The sequence below is a fragment of the Phyllostomus hastatus genome, unplaced genomic scaffold (genome assembly GCF_019186645.2).
Source record: "Phyllostomus hastatus isolate PE091 unplaced genomic scaffold, TTU_PhHast_1.1 phas_contig_80, whole genome shotgun sequence".
Taxonomy (NCBI): Eukaryota; Metazoa; Chordata; class Mammalia; order Chiroptera; family Phyllostomidae; genus Phyllostomus; species Phyllostomus hastatus.
The window spans coordinates 27,185,213-27,199,725 of NW_025333960.1; the positions used below are offsets into that span (position 1 = coordinate 27,185,213).

Sequence of the window (14,513 nt, forward strand, 5' to 3'; positions counted from 1 at the left end):
TCCTTAAAAGTTGAATTGAAAGAGAGACGTCTTATACTTTGTCAACAACTGTGTTACTTACTGGGAATAGTAAAAAGCATAGAGAATGAACATATGTATGCAAAAATGAAAGTCTGACATTCTCTTTGTTAGAATTCTTATTTGCTTTGTTCTTCCTTCCAGGATCAGTTAGGCAGGCCCACGGGTTGGCTGCTAAGCTGAGGGAGGACTGAAGGAGATGTGCTTTTCAAGCCCAACTGAGCGTCAGTTTTACTGTAACGATACTTGATAGATTCTGTTTCTGGCTGAGGGTTTTGTTGTTCAAAACCAGCTGTGGAATTAAAAAAATGAAGTATAACTTTTCACTTAAGAGCTTCTGATTTGCACTATTCACTTTCAAAATTCCAGAGACTCAAATCCAAGAAGGGGAAAGGCTTCTGACAGGTCAATTTTGCACTTCAAAACCCCCTCCCTACCCTCTTCCCCCTGGACATATGGCTTGAAAAAACTCTACGTGCCCCACTTTCAAATTCCTCCTTTTTTGAGACACTTCTTTCTGTTTATTGGTTTCCATAACACCAGGATTCTCTTGCTTTTGGCTGACTAAAAGAAGTGGAAAAGTGATTAGTGGGAAGACCACCAGTCACTTTTGATTAGAGACCACCAAAATGACTGGACTCAAAATTTAACTCTACTGATCTTCCACTCACTATTGTGCTTCATCAGAGTTGACTGGACTAATCCTGGGGTAGCCATTAGCTGGTTAGAAAAGCCTGACACCATGTGGCCTTGTTCAGTACTACAGCTGCTTCTTCACCTAGGAGGCTCAATTTGTAAATTCGTCCTGGGTGCTTACCTCGGATGCAGTGAGTTAAAGGCATGTGCCCTCGGTGATTTTACATTTTACAAATCTTATACCTGAAAGAGGCATGTCCTAAAGAGATCTTATACCTGTTTCACTTATATCTCCAGAGTCATCTTTTTTGATGGAAAAGCAGGAGACATGTTCAGAGCCTCCATTTTATCAACAGAAAAACAGGGGAGGTTTCTCTTGATTTCCAGCTAGGACTTCCTAGGTAGGGTACACCAGTTCACGATTGTCTCCTCTCTCTCCCTCTCTCCCTCTCTCTCTCTCTCTCTCTCTCTCTCTCTCTCTCTTTCTCTCTCTCTCTCACTCTCTTTCTCTCTGGCCTTGAGTAGGGCATTCCAAGAGCTAAACAATAACAACAAAAACATTAAATGTCATTTTAAAAAGTTAAAATTTGAAGAAATTAGGAGACAATATTGCACTGGAAGGAGTACAAAACAGGGAACCAGGAGATTGTATTTCTAGCTCTGGTTCTGTTGCAGACCTGTTGTGGTAGTGGTGGGGGGGAATGTACGCTCTATGGGTTTCATTCCTATAAAGTTAAGATGTTGGACCCAATTACCTCCAAGGCCCTCTGTGGCTCTAAACTTCTCTGATCTGCCCACAGATGGCATTTCCTTCGCTCTGCACAAGGTCTCCTGGCCAGGTGTGCTCCTGAGCACACTGAAACTGCTTCTTATCTTCACCCATCACTGCCTCGGGTCCTGAGATCACTCTCAGCTTAGGTCATCCAACCGTATCTGCTACTTTTCAATCACGTGTGTCTCTGAGGGCCAATTTTTGAGTCAGTCCATGGGAACACACTGATCTTGTTCAGTTCATCATGCCCATAAAAAAATGAAGTCATTGGCTTAATTAAACCGTTAGGAGAAAAATGTATTTATTCATTGGCAAATGATGCAAACTCAATCTGGGATCTCTAAACAAATTAATATCTTGCTCTTTTATTCTACTCATAAGTTTTATGACCCATACCAGTTTCATGTATATTGTTCTCTTCACTTTAACTTGTTCTTATCCTATGGCTGTAGGATCTTGACCTTAGCGGTACAAAGACTGGCTGCCATCAGAAATGTGATGGTATTCGTGTGGACATTCGGTAGTACCTCCCGTCGCATCTCCTTCTGAAGATACACAGTAAAAAGACAGAAGCCCTGACACCAAAGAGCATACAGTTTACAAGAGACCGGAGGTACGCACAGAAAGCTCCGTCAGCACAGAGGAGTGATGCCTAAGCAACGTGGGTGCGCTGCTCGGGAAGTGCTGGAGGACGTGTATGAGTTAGATAAGCAAGAAGGGGCTGGGTGGGGGAGGGGTTTAAGGGAAAATTCATCCCTTGAAATAAGAATTTACCCAGTACTTATCATTGTTTTCAATCATTTGGCTTTTTCTGACTTCCGATATGTAGGATTTCAAACATATTTGATTCTAACCCAATTTATTTCTCAGCTTAAATTTATTTTGCAATATCCGGTCTGGGGTAGTCACCTGTCCTAGTTTCTATGTGATGCAAGCACTTGCAGAACCCTGAGGTAGAAGATCCTTGGCTGTTTTAGTCAACCTCCCTGGATCCCACAGTTTCTTCCAGGAAACTGGTCACCCATGGGTTTAGTCACAGGTGTTCTCCCTGTGGAATAGGACATAAGGGTTGGAGGTGTAAGTACTAAGATGGAATGAATGTTTTGGGGGTGTACTGTGTAGTAAAAGAAAACAGGAAGACTTTCTTTCCAATGAGTCCATGTTACTCAGGAGGAAAAAGCAGACTTGCCTACGTGCAGCCAGCCGGAGTCCACCTCCACGCTCCTTCCACTGCTTCTCAGGCCCCTGGCTGTCCTCTCAGGATTCAGAGCAGTGGTTCTCAACCTGGGGCCATTGTGTCCCCCAGGGCACATTTAGAAACGTCTAGAGACAATTTTGATTGTTGCAACTTAGAGGAGCTGCTGCTGGGATCTGGGTGGTGTAGAGGTCACCCAGCTGTTAAACATCCCCCAGTGCCCAGGAAGAGCCCCCACAAGGAACTGTTCCCTCTGAGACTTCAACAGCGCTGAGACCTAGAAAAGTTGGGTAGGGGGTACCCAACCTTCCTTTGCCAATTTTATTTCTTTTACTGAAATTACAAGTAGTCATTAAAACACTTAAAAAAAAGACCTTTTTTCCAGTGTGACACTGAGGGGGTTCGGGGGGAGGTGGGCAGGGAGGAAGTCCCAGCTGGCCTTGGGACATGTGATCTCCTGTCTGTCTTCCCAAACCTTCTGCCCTTCCCCAAAGCCCCCCAGTCAAATGGTTTGGTACAAAAACAAACAAACAAAAAAACACCAGGAAAATTTAGGGCATAAATGTTGGGAAGCTATCGCACTCTATTTGGAGTATAATAAAAGCCTCTTAATCAACTTCTCCCTGCCATTTACCGACTTCTCCGTAAAACTTACAGATGGATCCCACAGCACGCTCAATGCGCTTGATTTTCTCTAGTATCTTCCACCGTTTCTGCACACTGGCTTATGCTAGATGTAATTATATAACTTGAACACTTAAACCAAAGAGATGTGGTGAAAGGAAAGCCGGAGATAGGAATTTGTGCTATCTTGCCCTGCCCGAACACTCACACATTTTTCAGAGCTCATTGGTTTACCTCTCCTTGTCCTTTGTCCTAACTCCTGACCCCGCAGGTACCACCGGGTTCTGCTGGAAGGCTGTCATGTTACCTGGATTCCACCTTCTTCTCTGTACAACAGCCACAGTTTTCGATCTCTTGTTAATACAGAATGGGCTTATTAGTGAAATGAGCCAGTTGGTGAAAGACAAATACCATGTGATCTCACTAATAAGAGGAGCCTAATGAACAAAATAAACTAGTGAGCAAAACAGAACCAGAGGCATGGAAACATGGAACAGACTGACAGCTGTGAGAGGGGAGGAGAAGCGGGAATTGACTGAAAGAAGGTGAAGGGACTGGTCACAGATCGTGTGTGACGGACCCATGGACACGGACAACAGTGTGGTGACTGTGGCAGTGGGGGCACAGGTTGGGAGGAGGGGGGCAAAGGAAGAAAGTGACAACTGTAAAAGCATGAACAATAAACTATTAAAAAAAGAAAATATTAAGGATAATTGATAAGTTCATTATCTTAATTGTGGTGATAATTTCAAGGGTCAATGTATTTGTCAAAATTAATCGAATGCTTTAAATGTGTGCAGTTTATAATCTATCAAAGTATATCTTAAAAAGCTATAATTTTAAAGATAAAAAAAAAAAAGAATCCCCTTAGATGAGTTCCCTTCTCCTGAATGAGGATGGGGAAGAGAGAGTCTGGAAAACTGTACACTAGGTATGACTCACTGAGGAAAAATCGCAAGAAGAGCAACTTTTAAAATTTCTTTATTTATAGACATTTCAGAACCATTTAGATCAACAACAATTTTTTTAGACATAACATACCATGTTTATCTTGAGGTACACATTGGGCCCATTAGATAACGCTCTGGAAAATAATGCAACTGTTAACTGGTAGTTAACAACTTCAGTTTTCCAAGCCATGAAAGAGTAAAAGGTTATAAAATTCTTTGAAGAGAATATATCATTTCCATTTACGTTAAGGAAAATGCCGCCATCTTTAATGGAGTTCAATTTTTAGGCTTAGCTTAAAGAGCATTTTAAATGGAACTTAACATGAAAGTGGGAGAAGGGGTTCATAGCTAAGAAATCATCTGAGCCCTACTACGTGAGATTGTAAACAAAGGAAATCTGTAATCTGATCAGCTCATTACAAAAATCATAGCCTAAAAATTAGAGCAGCAAAATTACAGAAGATAGTTCTATATAGTTTTAACTGAAATCACGTTTACCTCCGGCTTCCACAATTAGACAAATGTTAAAACACCAAATTTTAAAGACTCAACGATGCGATTTGACAAGTGGCCACAGAAACTCCACAATACTACAGCCCCGCACCAGAGAAGTCCTGCTCCCCACCTTCCCACTCCGGCATTCCACTCCCATTGCCCTAGCAGCCTGGGGCACTGATTGGAGTAGAGAAGCAGTGGGAACTGATACAGTGGATGTAGTTCTGAGAGTCTCATGTGCCCAACATCAGAACTAACTTTTCTGGTGGACAAAGTTAAAATTTTCTTTGACTAGTTTACGAGGTTCTTTGGAGAACTGTTTTGTTTTCCAGTTTGTTATTCAAAATGTTAATCTTATACTCTTGAGGCACGATGACTATGACTTGTTAAACATAGTGTTTGGAAAATGAAGGACCCTCTATCCATCCACACTTACCCCCGAACTTCTTGAGGAGCTACATGGATGCCGTGCAGGTGGTTCTGGAATGTGAACAAAGGGTGTTTATGGATGTGTCTGAGAACAGCTGGAATGGACTGTCATAATATTTTCCCATAAGGTTGTTGTTTTATTTCCACGAGACAAGAATAAACACTGCAATGGAGTCGAAGGGGCAGCTTGCTGCAACTTCATAAACTTAAATGGTATATGTGGGTTGAAAGAATATAAACGTAAATTTCACAGTTCATAAAGCTGAGCAGCTCAACTTCAAGGAGAGAGGCAGTGCAGGCGTTGGCAAGATTCTGAAAAGGAGTTGATGTGTGTTTGAGTTCTCCCCCGCAACCTGAGCCAGGCCCACATTTTACATTTCAGTTGCTTGGTTTGGTTTTCTGCTGATTTTCTTTTCTGATGGGGCCATGATGATTTTAGCCATGAATTTAAGGATCCCTAAAAGGGTCCTGTGTAGACAGACCCTTTCTCCCAAGTGCTGTGGTCACTGCACTGTCTATAGGGAACCGACTAGATGTCCTTGGTCTTGACCTGGTTGGTTGGAAAAAAATTCTGCTTGTGGGGAATACCTATACTTCACTATTCACTACAAAAACCACAGCTGTCAGAAGGGAGAGGCTGCTTCCTTCCTACCCCTGCTCTGATTTCTCGTCTACATTCTCTCCGGCTAAGCATGCCTTCGTTAGCCAGGGTCCAAGGTCCCCTATGGACACGTTCAGTTCAGGAACAGCAATTACATTTGTCTGTGGCTTCAGAGATGCTGGAGAAATTTATTACAGTTAAAAAAATCTCAAATCAGTCAAAGAGAAGGCTAGCCAGTGGGAGTCAGAGTTGCTTTCTGCCTCCAACATATTCCAAGTTGTCAGTGTCTTGTGGTATTGTATTTGTTTTATATCCCTTTAATAGAGGCCATATTTCTTCCATCTGTGGGTTCTTTAAAGACAGGACACACTTAATTCTCCATACCTCCAACTGCCCAGAGGGTTTCATGTCCTTCCCCACACATTCATGCTCTCGGCAACTGCGATTTGTAATGTAAATATTATGACTTCCAAGAGGGCAGGAGCTGTGTCCTTGGTCAGCGTTGCTGAGCCACGCCAGCCTAGTGCCGGGCACAGGGAAGAGCTTGATGGATTTGGAACACACGAATCAAAGGCCAGAGTCCCTGCCTTGCCCTCAAGGACTCTCTATGTTGCCATCAACACAAACTCAACATAAATATGACAAGACAAAAATAAACAGAAACTATTTTGGGTAAAGTTTTTGCAAAAAAAGATAAAAGCATCAGTTGTTTATGTGGGGTGCCCCTTGTAGTAAACCCAAACTCAGCGCTTTCCTCCTGCCTGAACTTGTGTCCAAGGGCTACATGTGTAAAAAATGAATTTGGCAAGAGTTTGCCCCCCCGCAAAATGCAGCTTCTCCATGGCATCCTGTCTTTTTATTTTAAAGGGAAAATTCTGAGAGGTTAGCATCACTAAGGAAGTTGCCCCTCAGAGAGGATGCTCGCTCAACATGAGAGTAGCTGAGAGGCCTCCTGCCCTGTGAGTGCGCTATGGAAAACGTCTACGTATATTTTTAGAAAAGACATTTAAGATGGAAAACAAAGAGGTATCAATTCATCTCAGTTCTAAACCATGAGATAGATTACAAATATCTTGAACACCAAGAAATAAAGCCGTATTGCACAGGTATGCAAAATTAAATGGGTGGGTCTGCCTTTACATTTTTTATTTATTTTGGTGAACAGGAAGAGTGGATAATGAGATGTAAGCGCATCCTGCAAGCCACACTGACACCTCAGTCACAGACTGTCCCTACATCCGGAATCTGGGGACATTCTCCAGGGCTAATATGGTGACAGCTTGCTTGGGGAACTAAAACTTTGCTCAGATATATATTACTGCAAAAAGTCTAAAATGATGGCGAGGCCATTATATTTTGGAATATTTAATCAATTTGGCGAAATTTGACAGAATCATGTTCTGAAATTCTTAAGTATGGTAGTAGTGTATTTTCTTTGGAAGGGAGGAACGAAGAGGTTTATGCACTAAACAAATACTCTTAGCAATACTTTAAAAAATGTCTCAACAGATGTGGCCCATATAGTAACAGAAGATGGTTGTGTGATATCTGAGAGCACCTAACACACTTGGAGAAATCTGTTCAGACCTCACTTCAGAAATCAGGAGAATAAGATGCTTAAACCTGGGAAGAACTGTCACTGGACAGAAACTGTCATTTCCCCAGACACAGGCATGGGAGTATTATATGTCAAACCCAGCCCCACATGGGCTTAAAATCAAATTTAATTCTTCCATATAGACTCTCTACTGATTCCTTCCAAGGTTTTAGTGATGAAGCTCTAATGAGTCTGAGCTTCAAGGGGCAGGGTTCTGAGAACCTTTGGGTCATTCCGTCCACTCTTCCTAAGAGTCAGCTTAGTTAACAGCCCCACACCTCAGTGGGTATTGGGAAATGAACAGGCATTATCTAAAATAGCAGACTCAAATGATGTTTACAACATATACATTTGTACCGTGTACACATACATGTATGGTTCTTTTCTGTGTTTTTCTTCTGCTCAGGAAAGTTAGCAGCAGTTACAGATCATTGCTGTGGCCATGGTTTGCTCGGTCTCTAAGGAAGTCATTTATCTTCTGTCAACACGTGACTTTTGGAAAATGCCTTTTGATGAAAAGATCCCCACCAAGCATATAACATTAAAGTGTCATCACTAACATTGTCAGGCACAAGAGTAAAACAATTAGCATTGAGTAATCCAAACAACAGAGCACAGAATAGAGTTAATTGTCTAAAGTCGATTCCCCCAAAGGAAGGAATTATTGTTCAAAAGTGTGTGTGTGTGTGTGTGTTTAAGATTCTTATGTCTTTCAGCTTTGGCTATTTTGTAATAAATATCATACCTTCTTGCACAGGCCTACTGGGTGAGAATTACTTCTCTGAACGTGCCTTTTGTTTAGCAGCTGTTGAGTGTTGAGTGGTGTACAAGGCACACCTCTAGGTGTTCTGTACAGCATTTTTATTGACGTACAAAATAGCCTGTTCACCATTCAAAAGCGGAATCTGTATAGTAAGAGTTTCTCTTATCCCTATTTACAGAGAAGGTTTTTAGTGCAAAAAACATGAAATCGTGTCCCAGCCCACCCCTTCTAGCACACACATGTATCAGTTTTGTTCAATGCTAGCTGGGGTTATTTGTCTATATTTTGGGCCTCCAGCCGTTAATGAATTGCATGATTTTCTTCACCTGCAGTTTGCTTAATTTGAAATCCTCTGAGAGGATTTCTTCTGTTAGTTGAACAAGCAAATTCCCATCAATCTTTTCAGTAACGAAGAACGATATGACATCCTCAGACAAACCAATAAACCGTAAGGACTTGGACACTTCTTCTATTGACAGCCCTGAGAGGTCGGCGGGCGGCTGCCATGGGGAGCCGTCGCCGCAGGACCTGGGGGCCAGCTGGAGGTGGAGCGGGGATGAGAAGGGGTAAGAGACCGAGAAGATGTCCTGCATGCCCTTTTTAACAAAATACTGGTCCTCCGAGAGGTCCGGTGACCCAGACTTGGGGTCTTCCTCAGCACCATCGATTTTCAGAGGCAAAGGGGAAGTTCCGGAGGAGGCTTTCTCTTCCACTGGTTTGGGGGCCCTGGGCGGCAAGGCAGGGCACGAGATACTCTGCTTTGTTGTGCCGGCTGTGAGAGTTTTCCGATCTGTGCTCTCCAGACAGTAGCTTGCTGACTTGGGACAACCGGAGACGCTGCTACTGGGCTCTGCAGGGGCTGAGCTGGTGGGGCAGGCCGAGGACTCAGGGCCTTCAAAATCAAAAGGTGCCGGGCAGTTTCTCTTTGGTGTGCCTGGGGTCTTCTGCCGAGGGTAACTGTAACTCCGGCTTGGATCCAGCAGGAAGTCGCTCCTGGTCTGGCTCTCCGCTGCTCCCGAGTAATGGTTAGGCCAAGAGAGGCGGGAGGAGAGCGCGTCGGCAGAAGGACTTCCCGAGGGGGACTTCAGGTCCACAGAATCGGCTTTCCCTCGGTTGCACGGATAGCAGGAAACAGGAGCACTTTCAGAAGGGCTGGTGTCGCTCTTAGTGACGCTGCTTCAAAGTAAGGAGAGAAAGAGAGATTAGTTAAAAAAAAAAGCCCAATCCCAATACTTTCTTTCTCCCATAGACCTTACTTCTGATTAGAAAAATGTAGTTAGAAAAATATATATTTCTTTAGCATGAATTCAGTAAAGTACCTGCTAACCTCATTGAATTTTTAAAGACAGAATATTTAAATTAGTAAAAATACTGGTAATTATGGATATAAACATAATGATTTAAAATGCTACAGTGGAGATAGCAAATATATAACTTTTTTTAACTAGCAATAAAATCATTGTTCGTGGATGTCTAGATCTTTATGACAAGAAAAATTGTTATGCCATGTTTGGGCATATTATCAACAGGCACTGTGATTGATTAGTGATGTCTGCAGGGGGCGAGGGTGGGGTGCCAAGGCAGTCTAGGGTGCCTCATGCTTGCCACCCTTGTACTAGGGATATGACTACATCACCACCACCCATGACTCTATTTCCATCCAAAAGCCTGAGGGAGGAGGGGATGCTTCAAATAAAATGCTTATACTTGTCTTAGTTTCTGTGCAATGAGTCATATTAGCATAAAGATTTAAATGTATGGAAAACAAAAAATACCTGCAAAGATGAGCTACTTAAAACTGTACAGATCAGCAGTGGAGTCATGCGAGTGCATTCAGCTCTGGGGCCCTAGCTTAAGAGTGACAGTGAGGCCAGAGTGTGCTCAGGGGTGGGTGACCAGACGCCCAGGGAAACTGCTACCAGAACTGAGAAGACGTACATCCTAGCTGAGTTTACGTTTCCACGGGGCTGACAAAGAGAGGTAAGGTGGACCTGTATTTGCTTTTCTAGACATGAGAAACACTTGGAAATTACATGGAAATAGATTTCAGCTCGATGTGATGAAAGATTTTGGGGAAAAAAAAAGTGAACAGCACTTGCCAACAATGAAATGAGCTGCACTGCAAAAGAATGAGCTCCCAGCACCGGAAGGATCCAGACTGAAGTGAATGACTGCCTGACCACGATGGTCAAGAAGGGATTCCTGTCCTGGGTGCAAATTCCAAGGAGAGAGGGAGCCAAAGGTCCCTTTCAATGCTAAGTCCTGGGTGAAGGTGCCGTCTGCCTGTGTTGAAGTCCAAGTAGAAGGAACTCTGCGCTGGTGTGTTAGAGCTGAGAGTGGCCTGTGGGTCGCTTCTAAGAGAATCCAGTTGGCCTGTATCCCTGAACTTCTCACAGACTCTGAGATCTTTTCTTCCTAGGAGACTGGCTCTTTCACCCTAGCTTAAACCCAACGTGCTGTCCCAGGAAACGTTTTTAAGACCATACAGAACATTTCCTCTCCCACCACCTGTCTCAGTGACAGCTACCTCGACACAGCTCTCAAGCCCCTGTGACCTGGTCGATGTGCAGAGTCCTGTGGAAGAGGCCCCTGGCGTGAAGACTTACATGTCGTGCAGCCCTGAAGAATAGTAGGACAAGGTGGGGCTGGGAGAGCGAGTCTGCTGCCGCGCTGGCTTGACTGAGCGAGGAGGGATGGAGGGACTGGTGGACAAAGGCTTTGTGCTCCGGGGCGGAACAGGTGGGGCGTTCAGGAGCCGGCACTCTTCCCTGACCTGGCGCAGAAAAGAACACTCTGGGTTAGCAACAGACCGACAAGGCCACGGGCCGGCTCCGCCCTGCAGGGAGGGCCAAGCCACTGCTCCCCAACTGTAACAGCAGGGCTGTGGGGACCGAGAGACAGGACCAGGGCAAACAAGAGTGAAGGGACACACAGCAGCTGCTGGAGGTAAAACCGACACCCTCCATGCCCTTGCTGAGACGGAATGGTTTTAAAAGACACTGCGTGGCAAGTGCCAGCTGCTGTAGAAATTCAGCAAGTTGTGTGAAATACAGCAAGTGAAAGAGGTAGTGTCAGGTGAGCACGTATAAACCAAGAGTATTAAGAAAATAAGGGCATAAGGAAATCATGATCTTAACAGAGGATTCAATTCTCCTATTCAGTTGTTTATTCACTCTTCAGACTGAATTCAGTTTGATGTAAACCTTTGAGCACAGTGGGCCTTCTCCAGGGTCAAAGCTCTTTCTGAAGTGACACTCATGGCTTCTCACGTGTTCATGGGGACCTTGTTACCGTGAATTTATGGGAACCTTGTTAACGGGTAGATTCTGATTCAGGGGGCCATGGGAGGGGCCTAAGACTCTGCATTTTTAATAAGCTCTCCGGAGATGCCATGCTGCCGGACCATGGACACTCCAAGAAACAAGGCTGCACCTGGAGTAATAAGGCAGCTCTCTAAATCCCCCAAACAGTGCTTTTCATCACACCACCAACTGTCGTCTTCCCTTCGTCTTCACATGGAGAGGATCTAGGTGACCTGCCATGTCCTTGGCTTCTGCGAACTGCCTGCATTCACTGCGGGCATTCAGCTTATGACGCTTTTTAATGAAGTGGAAGTTTTTATGTACTTCTCTGTGTTGGACAGCAGGGGGCAGTTTATACCTGGATCTGCTAGATTACCCTAAAAGACACAGTTTGTAAAAATAGAGCCAACTGTGACTGTCAGAAATACCGTTGTCTGCTGTTCAGCTGTGTCCCCACCAATTTCTTCACCTTGGCCTTCACTTCGTTTCTGTCCCAGAAGCTCTGGGGTAACAGAGACAATGAAACAGCCAGCTCCTGTTAGATTGGGTATTGAGTTTGCTTAAGACCAAATGAAATGAGTTCATGTTGTATTGCACCTTCTACCTACCACCTACACTGCACACCGGGGCTCTAACTGGCCTCCCAGGCCTGAACCATGTGCCAGATGGGAAATCAGATGGGAAGAAAAGTCACGTGTCCATGGTGACCCGGAAAACCTCAATTCTAAGTGAAATGGAAGCAATTAAAAAAAAATCTGGTTCGCTGGATTTCTTCCTGGGGCTGGGGGTCCCTGCTCACACCTGGCGGACCTGGTGCCCTGCTTGTTGGGACCCACTGGTCACAGTTTTTTTCATCGGGAGAGCTCCTTAGGCTAAAATATAATATTCAGAGACGCAGAGTTTCTTCTTTTGGGTTTTCCCCTTTTGAGCTTTCAAAAAGGGTGTGGTGGTGGGTGACTGCAGAAAGAAAACCAGGGGGGAAAAGAGGTTTGGATGAAGAAGAGAGAGGGTCGCTCAGCTGGCTCTTGTACCACTTTGGGGTCTTCTCAAGAAGATGAGAATCCACTAGGACATCAGAAAGCTCTGGCTGGGTCATCCCCTCCCCTGGCTTGTGGGAATACATACTGGCTACAAATAAGTAACCAATATACTGTGTCGCCTTGTTTCTGCCTCCTTACCAGTGAACTGTAAAGTAACCAGTTATGTTTCTTTTCTTGCTTAGGGAATGTCTGCAGAATCTAGGATAGATGGGTGTAACTTTATTACAGATGTTGGTTGCATTTATGCTTACAGTATTAGTTATTATGAAAAATGAGAAGATGAGAAGCCTGTCAGCTAACTTTTTCATTTTAAAAATAAACATGGAGTTATTTCTCAACGTTGGGTTAAAGAGAAACATGGGAAAAAACATGGTGAATGCTGAATCTGATTTAGAATTTCCTAAAGTTTGGAATTAGTCATTAAGTACGACACTTCATTAGAGACCGCTTACCTAGATGCCAATTTTAATATGCTGAGATGTCAATTACCATATGCATTTTAATTTAAAGTAATCAGCTGACCTAGGTCTCAGAACACACAAAAGCCAGTTGTAGTTGAATCTGACCTATGAGAAATCCTCTCTTTCTATTCTTAAAACCCACCCCCGGAGCATTCAAGGTCACTTAGACCTGGTCCTGCCACCTCCTTCCATAAACTGGGCTTCCTAAAGAGCTTTCCAATAGGTTTCCCACATGAGAGGAGATGGAGGGAGGGGTTGTAGTGAAAAGAGGCATTTACTGGCCACAGGACTCTGTGAGGTGAGCTATGGTGCACTGGGAGTGTTTACAGCTAGACTCCAAACAGCACTGCAGATACAGAAAGCCTTTGGGTGGGTACACTCCTGCAAGGAGTTGAAGAATGAGAGAGTGTGTGTGAGAGCATGAGTGAATGTGTGTGATTCTTACTCTTGGGAGGAGGGACATGGCCGGCAAAGAGATAGTAATCGAAAGCCAGAGAGAGACTTTCTGCTGTTCTGATGATGAGGCAGTTCAGGTATAATCATGTGAGTTCAAAACGAAAGAACCAGGCTTATTTGAAACCCATTTTGGAGAAAAGGTAGTGAAGACAAAAAAAAATGAGTTTAACAGGGTCCCATCCACGACAAGAACTCAGATGTAGCTCTGTCAGAGCACTGAACGTGCTGCACCAGGCAGGGGCGTGAGGGTGGCCCCTGGACCCTGCAGACACATCTCCCTGGGCTACTTCCAATGTGCTGCTGCGCATGCGGTCCCTCCAGTGAAGTCACACTTCACTGCATTTTATGGGAAACAGGATATGTTTGGTGGGATGCATATATCTTGGGATTCAGAAGTTATAAATCATGAGGGTTTACCGTACCATCTTACTTCCTCTTACATCTTATAGCAGTAAACATTCTACCTTCTCTTGCTCCTTGATTTGCTCAATGTGGGACTTTATACCCAAGAAAAATGTAGCTGTGCTTGAAATAAATTTTATCTTACAACAAAAGGCAATTTACAAGACTGGATGGCCAATCACCCATTTCCAGTTTCCTCTCATACTCAATTTCACATTCAAGTGCTGTATTTTCAGCCCATTCCTTCTAAAGGTCTCAGCCTGTGGCCTTCATCATGTTGCTCCCCATTGCCAGTGGCCCCTCTGATAACTGGAAAAGGTCCAGCCTGTCCAGCCTTCCACTGGGGCCCCCTGCCGTCTTTCTAGCTCTTTCTTCTAGCTAGAAGAAATGACTGCACCTTACTCACCTTTCTAGTTACTCCCCCCACTACTCTATATTAACACACAGGTCCGCCCAACGTGGTGGATTCAGTGTTACCTAAACAGCTTGTGTTTCGCTGCTACCCACTGTTTTAATTCTCACGGCCCATCCCCACTGAAATGCCAGTTCCGAAGTCCCAGCCCCAGCCACTACAGGCTCAGACAGGGACCATCACAACTGTGGACTCCGCTAACACAGTCCACTCACTTACGTTCCATCTATATTCAATTAGCCTGAAAATGAAAACAGTGGGGACTGTCACTGTTATTGCTGCCCTGTGGATGGCAGAGTTTGGGAACTTTTCACCTCTGGCATGAATATGTCACACAGAAAGCTAGGCAGACATTAACAG

General features: G+C 44.3%; 1 protein-coding gene across 2 annotated transcripts in view; it reads right to left on the reverse strand.

Annotated features, from left to right (window-relative positions):
- Positions 1 to 4,210: 4,210 nt before the first annotated feature.
- Positions 4,211 to 14,513, reverse strand: part of GAREM1 (GRB2 associated regulator of MAPK1 subtype 1) — a 188,270-nt gene continuing 177,967 nt past the window's right edge. The window contains exons 5-6 of one of the 2 annotated variants that reach the window (XM_045849763.1): positions 10,687 to 10,853; positions 4,211 to 9,253 (exon numbers count right to left, since the gene is read on the reverse strand). In XM_045849763.1, coding sequence (XP_045705719.1) covers positions 8,359 to 9,253; positions 10,687 to 10,853 — 1,062 coding nt within the window. In that variant the 3' untranslated portion in view covers positions 4,211 to 8,358. Of the gene's footprint in view, positions 9,257 to 10,686; positions 10,854 to 14,513 lie in introns of both variants that reach the window. The other variant, XM_045849761.1, reaches the window with a different exon arrangement.